This window comes from Culex quinquefasciatus, chromosome 1 (assembly GCF_015732765.1).
Source record: "Culex quinquefasciatus strain JHB chromosome 1, VPISU_Cqui_1.0_pri_paternal, whole genome shotgun sequence".
In the NCBI taxonomy this organism is placed as follows: domain Eukaryota; kingdom Metazoa; phylum Arthropoda; class Insecta; order Diptera; family Culicidae; genus Culex; species Culex quinquefasciatus.
Window position 1 is genome coordinate 77,578,892 of NC_051861.1, and position 19,251 is coordinate 77,598,142.

The window sequence follows — 19,251 nt, forward strand, 5'->3', positions numbered from 1 at the left end:
TAAGTATACTAACGTTCGTTATTATATTAATACTTTTCCACCCTGAATATATACACCTTTAATAGAAATGATCAGATTTTTGTTGTTGTTTTTGTTTACCGTTGACCGTCGTCGGTCGACCGTTGCCGCTTGCAAGCGGCTTGTCTTACAAGCCAGGTTCCCATCCGATAAGCTGATAAATGAAAACAACAACAATCCGCTTGCACTGTCAAAATCAAGGTGCTACAAGCGTTGGTGAGAACTTATGGTTGACATTTCGTTAATATATTAAAAAGTATATTAAAACTTCGTTATTCTACCAAAATGTTCTTAATATTTTTGAAGTTTCCTCCTCCTTGCACGCGGCATACCAGCCTTGAAACGACGCGTCGAATCGCATGGCATGGTTGCCGGGAATGTTTTTTATTGCACCAAAAGTGCAGAAAATCCTTGGCAACAGTGTCTGCGGCACATTCTGAAATGCCGCGCGGCGTATCGAGAAATTAAAAGGAGAGATGTGAGCCGGTAACATGGAGTGAAACTTTTGCTAGTGTCATGGAGCACTTCACAGTTGCTTGACAGAAAGTTTAACTCCATGTTGCACTTTTAATTTCTCGATACCTTCGAGAGAAACGAACAATACTAATCTACATTCCTTGGTCAAACGCTCGGTCAAACGCCACATTTCATTTCTGTTCAAATTCATTTAGTGTTCTCAAATTAGCGAATCGTCTCTTTAATAAGTTTTGTCACCGATGACATCGGAAGTAATTTAGCGTGTGTAGCACATATTTTGACATTCGGGTATTTTCATCAGTAGCGCTGTGCTGTACATTTTTTGTGTGAAAAAAGACCGTCGGCAGCAAATCTCGTTCTCGTCCTGCACCTTTTTACGGTAAGCCCGGAACCACTTTCTAAACTCTTTCTCCCGAAAACTCCCCTCACCGGAGCATGTACCACGTGTCCATTTCGTTGGCCATCAGCCACGGCAGGTACCGGTCCCGAGCGTCCGGTTCCTCGAACTCATAAACTACGACTTCCCCACCGGCGTTGAGGGCGTGGAAGATTCCCATCTGGTTTGAGACGATCGTGTGGTTGCACAGGGACATTAGGGCAAAATCGTGACCGGGATCGTCCAGTTTGGAGCCCTGGACGAAAACCTGCTCGGCGGGAGCGTGTAACTTTTGGCAAATTTTCCCCTGAGGCTCCTCACAAACGACCACAAAGATGAGTCTTCCGCCGTGCAGATTCCGTTGCAAGGCGATTGCCCGGTAGTAATAATCGAACGGTAGCAGATCGTCCCGCCGGACGTAGATTCCGACAAACTCCGCGTCGGACTTTGCCGGAGGTGAAAGATCGTGAAGTTTGGCCAACCGCTTCCGCGCGGAATCTGCTTTTGTCAATCTAGAAATGGTTCAATTCACATCATCTTCAAGTAAAATCTAATTTTTTTGGGGCAATAATTACGATAGCATCCGGTTCTCCATGCCCCAGTCGGCGGCCGTTAGGTCCAAATACCGTCGGGCTCCGTTGTCCAAGATAAACAGCTGGTCACGGCGTTGAGGTCGTGTGATTTGAGTGGTGCTGTTTACGACGATGGATCCTCCGATGTCATAACAGTCGAACGAAAGGTCACCGATCGTCTCCATTGGGACCCTGGATGAAAGTGAACATGTTTTAATTGTCTTAAATTTAAATATGTATGCAAAAGTTAAAGATTGACAAGAAGTGAATTGGGTACTAAAGCCCTATGTCAATTTTTATGTACAACGGTAAAAAACACGATTAAAAACCATTTCTAATCACTTTTTTTCATTTTAAAGCAAAAAAAAATTGACAAGACAACATTTTTTCAATGGATTAACTATGGTCCCCTTGGAACGAGCTGTCAAGTAGGAGCTTTTCTGTCAAGAAGGACCGCGAGGATAATTTTTCAAAATTGATTTAAAAATCCATTTTAAACTCTTTGTGGTCGTACAAAGGGTCATTGTACTCAGAAAAATAAGCTTTATCACTGTAAAAAATAATCAGAGTACAATGACCCTTTGTACGACCACAAAGAGTTTAAAATCAATTTTGAAAAATTAACCTCGCGGTCCTTCTTGACAGAAAAGCTCCTACTTGACAGCTCGTTCCAAGGGGACCACAGTTGATCCATCGAAAAAATGTTGTCTCGTCATTTTTTTTTTGCATTAAAATGAAAAAAGTGATCAGAAATGGTTTTTAATCGTGTTTTTTACCGTTGAACATAAAAATTGACATAGGGCTTTAGTACCCAATTGACAAATAATTTAATAATTTAATCAGCATTTTTTTCGATGGGTCAACTATGATTCCCTTGGAACAAGCTGTCAATTAGATACTTTTCTGTCACGAAAGGCCGCAAAGTTTTTTTTTGCAATTCCGTCGTGAAACTACTCACTTTTCCTGTCATTCTTGAACAACGAAATAGCCTACTTTTCTGTACCAAAAATAACAGAATCGAAAAGCAACACTTTTCAAAATAAATGCTGAAAAGTTCTACTTTTCAGCACTAAAATGGGTGCTGAAAAGTTGATTTTTTCAGCCCTTGTTTCGAAAAGAAACACTTTTTAACATTTTTTGATTTAAACGATTTATTGACAAAATACATGAAAATTCGACTTTAAATTCCACTCAATGGGTGTTTTTCTGAATTGCAAAAAATGTTGTATGGAACTCGTTGCAAAACTTGATTTTTTCAGCACTCTTCGTATTTATCCAACTCGGTGAACCTCGTTGGATAAATGTACGACTCGTGCTAAAAAAAACCTTTTTTTTGCAACTTGTTGCATAAACTACTATGTTTTAAATTGATTTAAAATTCAATTTTAAATCTTTTGCGATTGTAAGAAGGGTCATTGTACTCAGAAAAATAAGTTTTATCGTTGCGAACAATAATGCACTCAACCCCCGGTGGTTGGACACTTTTTCGTTTGACACTTTTTTAGTTTGTACCCCGTTGGTTAGTCAAAATCAAACTAAAACGTGACGAACTGCCACTTGTTACAAGGCGCGGTGGTGAAGGTCTTTAGAGGTCATATACAGTGACAGGTACGTACATCTTGTTCGATCGTGGGTCCGTCAAAATCCAGGACCTACGGCGGATTAAAGTGACGTAGCAATTCTACACGTCATCAAAAATTCGGACACGGGTCCTGAAACCCCGGTGCGTAAAATGTGGTAAGACCGGTGAGACCCACTTCACCGAAAGCTGCTGTCTTCCGTGGAAAGATCAACTGGGGGAAAACGCCCAGCAGCACAAAGCGCGCGTCAAGTGCGCGAACTGTGGTGGAAACCACACGGCGAATTTCCGTGGCAGTGCCGCGCGGACCTTGAGGAGCGAACAATAAGACGAAATCCCCAGCGTTCTGCCAATCTCCGAAGATTTCGAACTCGACTTATATCGCAGCTGTCGGCGACCAACTCAGCATTTCCTCCCGGTTGGGGAGTATCCTACGCTAAAGTGTTCCGCTTCTGGGAGCAGGTTTTCCCCCGGGACAAGCTTATAATATATTCACGCTTTCCGAGTTTTTTTTTTTGCTGGAGAGATGCTTAGGCAGTTTACCTGCTGTGCTCTTGTGTGACGGACGTGTGGCAGCCGCGCGCTCGCGGCCTTGTTTACGTTTGTGGGTCAAAAGTGCCGATATTGGCCGTCGTGGTGCTTTCGGTGGACTTTCCGCCCCAACATTCCGAGGAATGGAGGCGAATGAGCGCAAAAGGAAGAAAGAGGACGACAGCAATGTGGAGCAGAATTTGCTCAACAACAACAAGTTTAGCCCGCTAGCGGAAAACAACAACAATGCCAGCCCAGCAGAAGGAGGGGACGTCCCGGCGGTTCCAGCACCCGGCCAGTCGGCAAGTAAACAAAAGCAACCACCTTTGGTGGTGAAGAACACCACGGATTTTTACAAGCTCGTGGCGATAGTGGAAAGTTGTAAATTTGGTTTCGACCCGATTTACAAACTAACCCGATTTGGAACTAAGGTGACCTGCTTCTCTGTCAAAGATTTTGACAAGTTGCAGGAGCTTCTCCAGAGGAAGAAAGTGGAATTCTACACCCACGGCCGAAGAAGCGAACGAGTTCACCGGGTCGTTCTTCGCGGTTTACCTGATGAACTGAAACCGGACGAGGTCAAGTACCTTCTGAAGAGGGATCTCAAGCTGGACGCGCTGGAGGTGCATATCATCAAGCGGAAGGAAAAGTCCACCGTGGACGAAACTCCGTACATTGTGGTCTTCCCCAAGGGATACACCAATCTGAAGAAGCTCTCTGCAATGAAGGTTGTGGCAAGCACTATCATCCGGTGGGAGGCCTTCCGGAACAAGCGGCCGAACGTGACCCAGTGCAGGAACTGCTTGCATCTGGGCCATGGAACCAGGAACTCAAGGGGAGGTGCAACAACTGTGAGGGTCCTCACAAGACGGACGAGTGCAAAGTCCAGGAAGCCGATCCGAAGCGGTGTGCCAACTGCTCTGGAGCCCACGAAGCCACGGACCGCAGCTGCCCCAAGCGTGCGGACTTCATCCAGAGACGCCAGCAGGCGGCGAAATTGAAACCGCCGGCAAGGAAGGCGGAGAAGCAGAGTCGCGTTCACGCCGGCGGAGTTCCCTCCGCTGCCGGGTGCAGTTCCGGACGTGAAGCCAAAGGATCGCCCTCGACCCGCAGGAAGCAGTCAACAAAATACCGGCGCCGGCGCCGATGCCATCAATACGGCGGAAGGAGAGGAGGTGCTTTACAGTTCGACTGAGCTTTGGCACATTTTTAACGAGTACAGCGAGAGGTTCCAGACTTGCAAGACCCGCGTGGACCAGTTGAGACTCGTCAGTTACATGCTCGGCAAATACGGCGGAAAATGAGTTTTTTTTTTAATGTATTCTAAATTATTATGAACCGTCCCTTGGTCGTAACCTGGTCACAGCACCTAAACGGACCTAATAAAAATAAGTTAAGAATAATAAAAAAAGAGATGCTTAGGCGCTTTCATGCCTGCCTGCTCTCAGTTAGCTGATGATGATGTACATCTACAACGGATTAGCTGTTTTGCGCAGCGAAGTTTTTTGACATCAAAAGACAAAACAAACTGTGGTATTGTTTTAAGCTTTTCCATGTCTGTCCTTTTCCTTAGAAAATCTCAAAGGGTTTTTTAATGAAATTTTTCCTTTTTTTGATGTTGTTAGAATTTCCAATTCATCAAAATGAACTATAGTACAAATCTTATTTGGAAAGAACTTACAATACACAGTGCAATGCAAAGGAAAGTGTTTCAAAAATACAAAAAAAAAAATAAAAAAAAACTTTGTTTATAATAAAAATACTGAATATTTTTACCAACAAATGTGAAAACGAGCCAAGGCCAAGCATAGGACATCTGCAGCGCTGCGGTGCAATTCAAATTTACACCCGGCTCATGAATACCTAGATCAAATTCGTCACCTTGAAAAAACTCCGTCATCCCCACCGCTAGGGTAGCAAATTTGCCACCAAAACAAGCCCACCGCGTGGGCAAATATGTGTTTTTTTTCGTTTTTTGCTCTCGTTTACCTTCAAAATCAATAATTATGCGTTGATTCATGCCTAGAAATGCTAAAAGTTAGTATTTAGTCCTCTTGAAATTTAAAAAAAATAAACATTTTTAGAAAATGTTGAAAGTTCAACAATTTGCTACCCGCTTTGATTCCCATCAAATTTGCTCGCGAGTTTGCCACCGAGTCTCCCACCGTGCACTGCCGTTCTACGCATAATTGTCCCATGTCAGTTTTGGACAATTTTGACTTTATGACATTTTTGAGTTTAGTTTGATGTGTACTTTAAGAAAAACACATAAAATCTGGTACTTTGTTCTCAAACTCATTAAAAACAACACCAAGTCCGTTTGTCCCATCGTTAAAGTTCTACGCATAATTGTCCCACCAAGTATTTTCTTACACGGAATCATAAGTTTTACTAAGCATTATGTCTTGTTTACCTGGTGTATAGCAAGAGAATCACAATTAAGGATGATAAACTGCTAACTGGGGTGATTAGGGACACATAGGGCGAATAGGAAACCACGGGACAATTATGCGTAGAAACACAGAAATCGGTCGAAAAATTGCAATCGCGTTTTTCTCAGTTGCACTGTTGGGACAATTATGCGTAGAACGGCAGTGCATAGCAAAGAAGGTACGAAATTTGATCTCAAGTTCATCTGTAGAAGAAAAATATGTGTCGGTAGGTACCTGTCGGGTACTCATTCTCTGATACCCGTCCCCTTTTTGATTTTTTTTTGAGATTTTTTTTTCAATTTTTATTTTTATTTGTTAATTTTTGTTTTTTTTTTAATTTTTGTATTTATTTTTATTTTTTTTTATTTTGTGAATTTAGAAATAAAATAAATTTATAAAAGAATTTAGTTCCATTTCCATTTGATGCGGTAGCAAACAGGCTGAATACCGGGTAGCAAAGTGAAATCCCGAAGAACAGAGAGCAAACTTGCTACCGCGACAGGTACCGCGGTGGGGTTGACGTCGGGTACATATTTCGACGTCGTCGTGCTATCTTGTCGCACCCGCCATTTTGACGTTCCGAGAAAAACGTGCTTTAATGTTTGACCTTGAATATTATAAAACGAGAGCACGCAATGTAAACAATAACAAACACGTTTTGTTTGGCTCACCATTCTGTGCATTGTCCCAAAGTTTGGTTGAAGTTGGTTGCTGGAGTCCCGAGTTATAATTACAAATGTTTACGGTAGTCTAGCTTGTACGTGCGACAAACGCATCCTGACTTTCCTGGCCTGAAATCCCTTTGGCCTTTTGTCGCACTTACATCAATTTTCATGGAGTGACAAGATAGCACGACAAGATTGAGTTTTCATCACTTTACATGACAAATATGCACGGAGTTTTTTCGGTTTTTGTTGAATATCTCAGGATTGAAATCGAATTTTGGGGATCTGTGAAGGTCAGCATTGTGAGCTGCACAAAATGGCGTTCTTAACTCAATTTGGCCCAAAATGCACGTACGACAAGTTAGCACGATGGCGACGATTTGATTTGCTTCGATGTTTGCCACCAGCGCTGGAGATGCACTTAGGTAATTTCTGCAGGGTATCATTTGCCTTCACACTTCTTATGCAGTGCGGAGTGATTAACTAATTCAACTCTTATGCCGATCATAATTCGTGAATTACGTTGTCTACCACAAACGGGTTCGATTGTACGCTTCCACACCCAATAGATATTGGGCTTTGCAATGCACACACAGAAAATCAATAAAAAATATCTCGCGTCAACACTGATAACGAAATCCCAATGACTGGCCACTTCTCGGTTCACTCACTCATCGAACAATCGCTCCAGTTTCCGCTTGGTCGATCGCGGCAAGAAAGGCACTATCCGAAGTCCGCCCATTTCCGGCTCCTGAAAGGCACCGATCTGGCGCAACGCAATCAACGTGTAGTACTGCCACAGGTTTTCCTCCAGCAGATCGTCTACGAAGGCACTGAATACGAGTTCCGACGTGAGTGGGCACGGTTCCCGGTGGCGCTGGACGAGCGCTGTCACGTTCGTGTCGAGGTCCAACAGGTCCAGGAAGATCTGGACGGAACTTTCACTCCAACGGTTCTTGGGGTCTACCCGACGGAGCAGAAGAAAGTCATTGCCGCTTTGCTGTTCGGGGTTTCCGTGACGTGTAAACTCCTGTCGGTTCGTGGTGTCCACGACAAGCCAAATAAATGTTCCCAGCGAGGCCAACAGGATCAACGGCTTGAGGTTGTTCCGGATAAGCTGAAGTATGCTCCGTAGACAGGTGCATAAGGCGCGAACCATTGTTCTTATATTGGATGGTGGGAAACCTTTATTTGACGAATTTATCAAAGCTGATTAGACAGCTATTCATCGCTGCTTAAGATTGGCCCAATTGTTTATCACACAAACTGATAACGCGCGCCGTCGAATGATTCACGCTTAAAATCGAATCTTTCAAAAGGTGAATTCCGCGTATCGAGTTACAACTTAACGTTACGATTACTGAAACTGGACTGACCCGTCGGTTTCGGGAACCGGCATTTTAGAACGTTATCAGTTCGTAAAGGTGCGAACAGCGATAAGCTCGCCAAACACCTGTGTGGCGACGGGTGGTGGCAGCGGCGTATCGACTTTGATAAGGTCGTGTTTGATGCAATATTTTACGCGCAATTTTTCGGGAATCCATCTGGTGGCGGAATCGAAACGGGGTATTGCATGCAAGTTGAAGCATCGGATTTACTTCGTGTTTTTGTTCACAATTAGTCAATTAAAAATGCGGGCCAAGGGTGGATGATACTGATGATACCTCGTCGGTTGACGCCCAGGCGAGGAACATCCCGGAAGGAGCCCAACTACATCCGTAGTGCTGTTCGATCACCTGGGTCAAAACAGTTTAGCTCTGGTTCCTTGCAAGTACCCTATTTTCTTATATCCACGTTGGCTTGGTTCAGTCATCCTGATGACAAGGTTAAATTTATTATCTATTGTTCATTTCTACATCTACTACATAAACTACAGTAAACTGGGGTCAATCGGGACACAGGGGGCGAATTGGGACAGCAGTTTTAACCATGTTGGAGCACAGTATTTTGATTTTTCTGGTTGGTTTCGGTTAGAACAGACTCAGGTCAACAAAATGTGTACCTCCATTTCCAAATTTAATAGCTTTAAGTGCTTTAAAAACTGCTGTGCCTATTCAGACTGTAGTCTCGATTCACCCCAGATTACGGTTTTATCTTTCTTTTACTATTGTTCTTTACATAGTATATTACTTGGACATCGACCATCTCGTATGGGCGTGTCCAGATCACCATGTTCACAGAATTAAGTTGAAAGATACCCTCAGGGCCCGAGGAAGACCACCAGAAATCCCGATGCGAGATGCGTTAGCTCAACTAGACCTTGATGTTCTCTATCCGATATATCAGTTTCTCTTAGATTCCAAAATATCCATTTAGTTTTTCTTCAGTTAGTTTTCCTTCAGTTAGTTTTCATTCAGTTATAACTCGCCTTCACACAAGGAGCGGCCGTGGCTGACTGGTTACGGTGTTCGCTTTGTAAGCGAATGGTCCTGGGTTCGATTCCCATCTGCTCCCAACGAGAAAGTATAGGAAATATAAATCTTGAAACTCTGAACATGTACGAAAAATCAAAGTCGCTCGAGTCGGGGTTCGATCCCCCGTCCTTTGGATTGGTAAGCAAAAATGCTAACCACTAGGCCATCGCGACTTGGTGAGCTATTACTGGAATTAGGAATACTTATACTATCTACTATATACGCGCTGGGTCCTTGTCCATTTGACAAGGGTTCGGAAGTTCTAAATAACGTTTGAATCTGATTGGTCCAAACGTTCTTCAGGGCGGGGCTTGTCGACAAAGCTGAAGTACCTCGCGCTCGGCTAGCCAGCGTAGAAATGGGTCACCGAAGCTCGGCAGAGCTAACACCTTCCAAATGCCTATGCGAGTTATTTGCATGTATAGAATGAGAGCTAAAAATACATGGAAACAACTCAATTTGTAAGAAGCGACCGCGTGGTCCCGTTTGGTTGGTTGCACACACACACACACACACACACACACACACACACACACAGTTATAACTCGCCTTCACACAAAGCCGTCGTTTCTGGTTGCACCGGAAGCAAAGCAAGATCGCCCCAGCAGCTGGACACCGAGTTGCGGCTGAGGACAAAACGCAAAGGCCAGCAGAGGATTCCTTTGTGGACCATCATTTAGTGAGGTACTCCTGGATTTTAGCTCCTGAAAAGTGCTTAAAAAGTGCAAAAATGCTTCAGGGCAAGAAAAAGAGGCGGTCCTCACCAGCAGGATCGGCAGATTTGAAGAAGCTAAAGAATGCCGAAGCGCTACCTACAAAGCCAGGCAGTTTGAGCAAGGACGCTCAAAATTCGTCTGGAAACCAGTTCGCTACCCTCCCTGTGGACGTGAGCGAGAAGGAAGAATTTGAACGACGGGAAAAGTTGCCACCCATTTTTGTGAAAACATCGTCATCGGATTCGGTGCGAAAGTGGCTGACCGGGTTTATCAAATCTGGTGCTTTACGAGCTTCCATTCGCTTGTGTGCTGATGGACTCAAAATTCTGCTACCTACCAGAAAGGATTACAACTACGTTCGGGATTTCCTGAACAACACAAAGATTGAATACTACAGCCATGACGATCCAGGTAAACGCCCGATGAAACAGGTCCTCCGAGGCCTGTACGACATGGATGTGAGTATGCTGAAAGAAGAGCTCAAAACTCTTAAGTTGAACGTGATCGAAGTCTTCAAGATGACGAGACACAACAAGGACATTAAGTATCGTGATCAACTGTACCTGGTTCATCTCGAGAAAGGATCGACAACGCCGTCTGAGCTGAAAGCAGTTCGGGCAATTTTCAACATCATCGTGACTTGGGAACGTTATCGTCCAGTGCACCGTGACGTGACACAATGTTCGAACTGCTTGCAGTTTGGACATGGTGGAAGGAACTGTTTCATCAAGAGTCGTTGTGCAACCTGCGGAGGTGAGCACAAAACTCAAGCTTGCGAAACAATCAACGAGAACATCGAAGCGAAATGCTTCAATTGCGGCGGCGACCATTCTACCAAGAATCGGAGCTGCCCAAAACGAGCTGAGTTTGTGAAAATTCGGCAGCAAGCGACGACGAGGCACCAACCAAATCGTCGCAAAACACCACCAGCATACACGGACGTGGATTTTCCTGTTTTGGCGTCACCTGGAGCGGGATCTGTTAGAGTGGTTCCAAATCTGCAGCCATTGCCGTTGAATCAGCGGCAAAAAGTTGCAGAGAATATAACACCTCCTAGCTTCAGTCAGCAACCGAGGGAAAACCAACCAGCATCAACGGATGAAGGCAGCAGTGACCTGTTTTCACCACAAGAACTTCTGAACATTTTTATCGAGATGACAACAACTCTGCGTGGGTGCAAAACTCGCCAGGAACAAGTAAGAACTCTTGGAGCATTCATCTTAAAATATAGTTTGTAGTTTACTCGTTCTAGTGATTTTGAATATTTCAGTGGATTTATTTTTTTTTAGTTTTAGGTTAGGATTAGTTGTCAAAGTGGTTTTTTTTTCTTTTTTACCCAAATGTATTCAATTCAATGCAATAATGCAGCGATTCTCAACGGGGGTACCGGGCCTACTTGATTTACATGGCAGGGGGTACCAGCCTAGAAGAAGGTTGAGAATCGCTGCAATAATGTAAAACAATTTGAAGCAAATAAATAAATGTGATCAGTTAATAATAAAACGAAAAATACAACAAAGATGAAGAGCATCAGGCCATACCACTTATCATGTAAAAGAAATGTAATTATTATAAGAATGTTCAATAAAGACATATTTAATTTATTAAAAAGGCCAGCAGAGCCAACCAAGACCCCTACACAATCCCCCTTCCCTTCCCACGCATGTCTTTAACATCAATCCCTTCCCTACTAACCCCGAGTAGGCCGCGGGTAATCGGCTCCCCTCCCACTAACATTTACACACAAGATCCTCTGTAATTATTAAGTCAAATGTAATTACAAAAGCCGTCTCGGTCCTAACCAAGTCCCAGTACCGAAAAGGACCTAATAAAAATAATTTTATGATAGTATATTACACTCAACCCCCTGTGGTTAGTCACTTTTTCGTTTGAAACTTTTTTTAGTTTGTATCCCGTTGGTTGGTTGTTCAAAACCTGCAAGACCTGCTTGGACCAAGTAACCCTCGTCAGGTACATGATCTCAAAGTACGGAGTATAAGGAGTTATTTTTGTTATTATTATATATTACATTTTAAACTGATCCTCGGTCCCAACCTGGTCGCTGCACCCAATAGGACCTAATAAAAATAAGTTATGAATAAAAAAGACTCCGTTGGTTGGTCAAAGTCAAACTAAAAAGTAACGAACTGTCACCTTTTACACGGCGCTCACGCACACTATCAAAACAAACGTTTGGTACCTAGTGTTTGTGAACTCCGTGTAAAAGGGGTGTCAAACGAGGTGTCAAACTAAAAAGTGACCCCGTTCGTTTGACAACAGTTGGTGTCAAACCAACGGGGTTTGAGTGTAGCTATTTTTCTGTCACGATATTTTGTTACAATATTTTGGTGCGAAGCATTTCATAAAAGTTTTTTAAAAGTAATATTTGTGTTAATCCTAATTTAAAAATTGAGTAAGGGCTTGAACCCCACTTTCTTGAAGAAAAGGATGAAGATTCAAAACAATGGAGAGTAAAAGTAGACGCAAACCCCAATGGTTTCACACCAACTGTTGTCAAACGAACGGGGTCACTTTTTAGTTTGACACCCTTCTTACACGGAGTTCACACACACTACTAAACGTTTGTTTTGATAGTGTGCGTGAGCGCCGTGTAAAAAGTGACAGTTCGTCACTTTTTAGTTTGACTTTGACCAACCAACGGGGTACAAACTAAAAAAGTGTCAAACGAAAAAGTGACCAACCACCGGGGGTTGAGTGTACAAATAAACATTACTCAACATTAGGGAAGATCTTGGGGAAGATTTCAGGAGAAAACAATACAAAGTAAAACAACAATTAGTTTTTGAATTCAAACTACAAATAATACAATTTTTGCTTCATAAAACTATTTTTATTAGGTCCTTTTCGGTACTGGGACCTGGTAAGGACCGAGTCGGCTTTTGTAATTACATTTTACTTAAAGCTAAGTGTTATTACAGCGGATCTTGTGTGTAAATGTTAGTGGGAGGGGAGCCGATTACAATTTTGCCATTAAAACATAAAAAATAGATAAAGCGCGCTTAGCACAATTTATTTTGTTGGAATCTCTAGCAACTTTCAGTAGAACAAATTAAACAGCTTAATTGAGAAATTCATGCTTTATGTGTAAATCATTAGGAATCTGAAATACATACATATGGTGAAGACGTAAAATATTTGGGAACTTGAAGGCATGTGCAAACATAAAGATTTGTGAAGATTTGAAGACATGTTGAGACTTGAATACATGTTGAGACTTGAAACTATGTGGAGAATCGATACCATGTTGATCAGTAAAATAAAATCATTTTTTCCCATGACTCGTGAAGAGTACCGGGGCCGCATTTACAAAGCGGATTCAGTGGCTTTTTCTGAACTAAATGTTAAGAGCGAGTTTTTCACCAATGTGTAACAGGTCGTATCGAGGTGCTCCGATTTGGATGAAACTTTCAGCGTTTGTTTGTCTATGCATGAGATGAACTCATGCCAAATATGAGCCCTCTACGACAAAGGGAAGTGGGGTAAAACGGGCTTTGAAGTTTGAGGTCAAAAAAACATAAAAAATCTTAAAATTGCTCGCATTTCCGTAAAACTTCATCAATTCCAACTCTCTTAGATGCATTCGAAAGGTCTTTTGAAGCACTTCAAAATGTGCCATAGACATCGAGGATTGGTTTGACTTTTTCTCTTAGCTTTTGCAAATTACTGTCAAAAATAGATTTTTTCAAAACCTTAATATCTTTTTCCAACAGCCTCCAACACCCATACTCCTATAGGTCAAAAGATAGGCAATTTCATGGACTATAAGCCTATGGTATTAACTTTTTGGCCAATCGCAGTTTTTCTCATAGTTTTTCGATTTTTCTGCAACAAACAATTTACAACGTTAGTTTTTGCCCTGTAGGCCTCCATAACGGCACTTTTTGGTCTCAATTTTGTCATATTCGGAATCCTCGGACAATTTCACGTAAATTAGAAGTATTGGAGTTGTAAATTTGATTGGAAAAATTGCCATTTAGAATGAATTAAAATATTTTTTAACAATTTGTTGAATTAGGGGTAAACAGGTTTTCGCCTACTTGATACAGCATTTGACGTATTAATCATAGGGTAAATAAAATCAATTTCTTTTTTCAAAAATGTTTTATTTAATTATTTTTTAAATCAAAATTACAATTCCAATACTTTTAACTTACGTGAAATTGTCCGAGGATTCCGAATATGACAAAATTGAGACCAAAAAGTGCCGCTATGGAGGCCAGCAGGATAAAAACTAACGTTGTAAATTGTTTGTTGTAGAAAAATCGAAAAACTATGAGAAAAACTGCGATTGGCCAAAAAGTTAATACCATAGGCTTATAGTCCATGAAATTGCCTATCTTTTGACCTATAGGAGTATGGGTGTTGGAGGCTGTTGGAAAAAGATATTAAGGTTTTGAAAAAATCTATTTTTGACAGTAATTTGCAAAAGCTAAGAGAAAAAGTCAAACCAATCCTGGATGTCTATGGCACATTTTGAAGTGCTTCAAATGACCTTTCGAATGCATCTAAGAGAGTTGGAATTGATGAAGTTTTACGGAAATGCGAGCAATTTTAAGATTTTTTATGTTTTTTTGACCTCAAACTTCAAAGCCCGTTTTACCCCACTTCCCTTTGTCGTAGAGGGCTCATATTTGGCATGAGTTCATCTCATGCATAGACAAACAAACGCTGAAAGTTTCATCCAAATCGGAGCACCTCGATACGACCTCTAGAACAAACCGAGCAATTTTTACAAATACTGCCTCTTAACATGTTAAGGTTGATTTTAACATTCGATAGTGTCGTGATAAGGTCCAGCTTGTGAAGATACACTATCTTCTCTTTAGTAAGCAACCGACCCAGAAGGGGGAAAAAACAGTTGGTGCGAGTTTAAATTTGAACCCAGATCTACCGCTTACGAGGCGGAAGCGTTAACACTAGGCTACGTGGATCGGTCAAATAATCCCAAATATGAGCTTGATTGGTTATGCTTAAGACTTGACGCTTTGACTATGAGGTTTAAATGGCATTTATCCCCTAACGATTCTTGGATTTTCCATTTGAATCCCATTGAAACCTCAAAAGCGCCAGGTCCTGTCACTGCCAGTCAAGCTCATATTTGAGATCCGTACCGAAAGTGGAAACATGTGGATACTTCAAGACATGTTGTTGATTTTTTTTGAAGACATGTGGAGACTTGGTTACATGAGTTTAATGCCATTTCGTGACTTGAAGACCTAAAGATAGGTCAATTCAAAGTTTAAAAAAATAGGTATTCGGCGCCTTCCCCTTTTGTCACACTTTCATACACTTGGGAGAACAAAGCGGCGAAGTTCTTGTAGAGAAAAAGAAAGTCAACTTCTTGGGGGCTATAAGACATTGAGAGACTTGAAAACAAGTGGTAACTTGAAGGAATGTGGAGATTTAAAGAAGTTTGGCATGCAGAGTCTTGGGACATTTTGGAGGCTAATTGCGTTACGTGATAAAAGAACACTCCTTTTGAAGTATTTTGATAGTCGGAATTTAAAGACATTTGGAGACATTAAAGTCATTTGTAGAATAATAAACAGTGATGTTATTGCATATGGGACAGGGGTTTCTTTAATTTTCACCATTAGCTACAGTTCTCTTTTTGCATTCCAGTTACCGCTGAAAAACTATTTTGTCAAAGTGTCGTTTGCTGCCGGCGACCCCAACATGAACCCTTCCGAACGATGTGGCATAGTGGTGTTTCGAAACGAAGTGCCCTGCCTTGGCTCTTACAGTAATGGCCACTCAAGCTGTGCGACCGAATGCGAGCGGATCAACCACGGCCTGGAATACGATGAACGATTCATACGACTCCACGACGCCATCAGTAAAGGCTTTAAGATGGTTTTGGATAAGCTGCGATCAGAAGATTCTGAATCGGAGGATTCCGACGAGCAGAAAGATGAGGACAATGCGCCGAACTTGACGGTCAGAATCTGGGCAGAAATTCTGACGAATTTGAACGAAACGCAGCTGGCCAACGCACGCTTGGTCTGTCATCGTTGGAAACGGATCATCGACCGCAGCCCGTCGCTGGTGGGCAAGTTTGTGCTCAGTTTTCCGCACGGAACTACACTGGACAAGCATTGTGAACTGGTACGAGATGTGATTGCTTCCGGAATGCAACACACGCAAGCTTCATTGAGGAAAATCACTCTGGTTGGAGCTGCCGCGTGGTGGCCAGCGGTCGGTGGCGCGCTCATCTCTCTGACCATCGCCGATTGCAAGATTCCGATCGACATGCTGCTGGACGTGCTCAAGCTTAGCCCGAGTTTGAAACGTTTAGACCTAACTTGCGGAAAGAACCTTTACTTCCATACCGTGAAGGCTGTCGACTTCCAACTGGAAACGCTAGAGAACCTGTGCTTGACCGACATACAGTACGTAAAGACGCTGGACGTCTTCCAGCAAATGTGCCCACGGCTGAAAGTTCTCCGGATTCCGGGAAGAAGCAAACTCGCTGGATTCATCGACAAACTGATTTGCTTCATAAAGGCAACGCGCAGAACGCTGGAGGAGGTCGCCATCGGTGGTGGAACAGATCTATGGGAAAAGCTATCTGATCTTAACGGTTTGCTGCTGAAGCGTGCAACATTTTCATACGTTGCACCGGAGAGGATGGTGATTTTGAGTCGGAATGTCCCCTCAATCGAATCGCTTTCGATAGATTGGATGAAGTTCGAAGACGAGGTAAGCTTTTGATTTACTGTTATATATTTTAAGACTACAATACTTCAGTTGTTACAGAAACTTGCGAAGATTGGAGACAACCTCCCGAAGCTTAAATCGTTGACTGCGAGAATCGCTTCACCTGCGACTTTTCTCAACTTCATGCCGGAACTGGCGCAGCTCTCGCTTAATTGCTCCAACCATGTCATCAGCTTTAGCGACTTGGAGCTGCACAACCTCACGAGCATCACCCTGCGAAGCACGAAGCTAACGGACAACTGGCACAGGCACTTTCCGAATATGCGTTCCGTTGCCCTCATCAAATGCACCATCGATGGCAGCTGGTCGGATCTGTTCCTTCCCGTTGCCCAACTCGGCAAGTTGCAACACTTGCTCTTGTACAAAGTGAGCGTTGCGGTAGCCTCCGACGACGTGTACATTCCGGACTATCTGGACAGCTTGAGCTTGCTGGAGATCCGCAAGTGTCGCCTGCCGAAGGCTACGCTGCACGCGTTGATCCGGTTCTGCCCGATGTTGGTTCGAATCGATCTGCAAAGAGTTCAAGGCGTTGACGATGACATTAGGCTGGCAATCGGTGAGGGCTTGAAGTATTTGAAGGAGATTAGCATCGACGATTGTGTCGTTCGTGGCGACGAATTTCTCGAGCACACCAGCAAGCAATGCGAAGGTGTTGAGGTGAACCTTACGGACTGTATCGGACCATCACTGAGTGAGGGTGAGCTAAGCGTTTAGAGGGAGGGACTCACTTTCTTTTAAGTTCAAAGATTTTTCTTGTCTTTTCTTATGATTTTTACGTAAGTCTCATCGTAACTCAAATATTTCATTCCTGTACGTGAAATGAATTCGAATTACATGGAAAGGTTACCAATCAAATTTTAGCGAAACATTTATTTTATTATTATTTAGAACGATCATGTGAGACTGCGACGTGGGACTGCATGAATCTTCAGCTGCTGCCGGAAGGGTGTATTCCGAAATTACCGAATTACCGAATCATGTGAGACATCATTTTTAAAGTGAACAGAAAGCGTAAATTGATCACTTTCTCTTAGATTCCAAAATAGGGGAACAGCATCTAACTCCATCGTGCCTCTAATGTTGCAGATCTTTCTTGGGTCCGCCTCGATCTGATTTCTCCATCTCTTTGGCCAAAGAGCATTCTGACAGGATGGACTTCGTCCCGATTCTCGCCAGGGTGACGATGGTCGGTTCTCCCAGCAGCGCGTGTAGTTCATGCACCTTTGTCGTGACTTAAATGACTGCGCAGGCTCAACTCGAGGGGAAGCATAAAGTTTGCGTTCCCTAGAATAACGTGTATTTTGAATTAAAAAAAATTCTGGGCCGAATGGTTTTTCTCCAAAGTTTGTAGGAGAATTAGGGCGGTTAGTCGCTCTTGCATACAACCCAAAAATTGCATGCAATATGTAGGAGAACCGAACCGCACTAATTCTCCATACAAACTTTGCAGAAAAACCATTCGGTCCAGAGAATCTATTTTTTGAAAAATTCAAAATACAAGTGACATACACCTGTTGCCACCGCTCGAGACCGTTACATCTACAGCTTCTCCTTCGAGCAGTGATTAATATTGTTTGGGTTAGTAGGGTAAGGTATTAACTTTTAGATGCCTCCCGAGATACGATGCTATGGAAAGGACTTTCATAAAAGACTCGTCGGCAAGCCTTCCGAGCAACGACGCTATGGGAAGGTCTTTCTGTTTAACACACAAAACCGTGAGTGGTTATTTCAATATCTAATAAATGAAATATCTAATAAATGAAATTTTTTCTTCACTATCAACTCGACGATTCAAAATGTCAGCGTGTCTTTCGAACAACGATTATATAAAAATGACTTTTTCACCGCGAAAATTTAACACCTTATTCGCAAAATGTATACACAATTTACACGACGCCTTCCGATAAACGATGATATAGGAAGGGCTTTTTGAAATCACAAAACAATTAATTAAGATTACAAAAGCACTTAAAAACACAACTACTCAACAAAAATGACGCTCTGTAAGGCAAGCGCGTGGCCTCGCCGCCCACAATCGACTGAAGTAGGAAACACAATAAACACTCTCTTATTTTGGAACCCAATTACTACGACAATGTGCGATGATGTCCTAAAATGCGCGATCCGCTTTGTTACATCTTAATGGGTTGTGTTTCCCCTTAAGTTACATTCCATGATACGGACTACACAGGAAAAAAATTATACACGGTAAAAAAAAGTGATTTTTTATTTAACTTTTTGTCACTAAAACTTGATCAGCAAAAAAATTAAAAATTATTTTTTTGATATGTTTCAGAGGACATTAAATGCCAACTTTTCGGAAATTTCCAGGTTGTGCAAAAAATCATTGACCGAGTTATGAATTTTTGAATCAATAATGATTTTTAAAAAAAATCGAAACATTGGTCTTAAAAAAATTTCGATATAAAATTAAATTTGCAATCAAAAAGTACTTTAGTGAAATTTTGATAAAGTGCACCGTTTTCAAGTTAAATCCATTTTCATGTGACTTTTTTTTTTAAATAGTCGCAGTTATAGAGGATTTGCAGCAAAGCTAAAAGACACATGTCGCCACCTATAAACAAATAGCGTAAACCTATGATTTTTAGAAAAAATGTTTTTTCACCTTCAAAATCAACATTTTTTATAAAACTTATGCCGGATTCGGATAAGAAAAATTATTCCCAACATTTTGGTGTACAACTTTCCAATATTTGTTTAATTTTTCTATAA

At 42.2% G+C, this 19,251-nt stretch overlaps 2 protein-coding genes across 2 annotated transcripts; one reads left to right on the forward strand and one right to left on the reverse strand.

The window, feature by feature from the left end:
- Positions 1-668: 668 nt before the first annotated feature.
- Positions 669-8,026, reverse strand: LOC6042504. The gene is made up of 3 exons (XM_038248596.1): positions 7,322-8,026; positions 1,447-1,635; positions 669-1,383 (listed from the first exon to the last, which is right to left on the reverse strand). Exons 1-3 carry the CDS (start codon positions 7,807-7,809, stop codon positions 921-923), a joined length of 1,140 nt encoding a protein of 379 aa, XP_038104524.1. The 5' UTR covers positions 7,810-8,026; the 3' UTR covers positions 669-920.
- LOC6042503 lies at positions 744-17,384 on the forward strand. The gene is made up of 3 exons (XM_038248595.1): positions 744-874; positions 15,424-16,500; positions 16,558-17,384. The coding sequence occupies exons 2-3, from the start codon at positions 15,478-15,480 to the stop codon at positions 17,230-17,232; spliced, it is 1,698 nt and encodes a 565-aa protein (XP_038104523.1). The 5' UTR covers positions 744-874; positions 15,424-15,477; the 3' UTR covers positions 17,233-17,384.
- Positions 17,385-19,251: the final 1,867 nt, after the last annotated feature.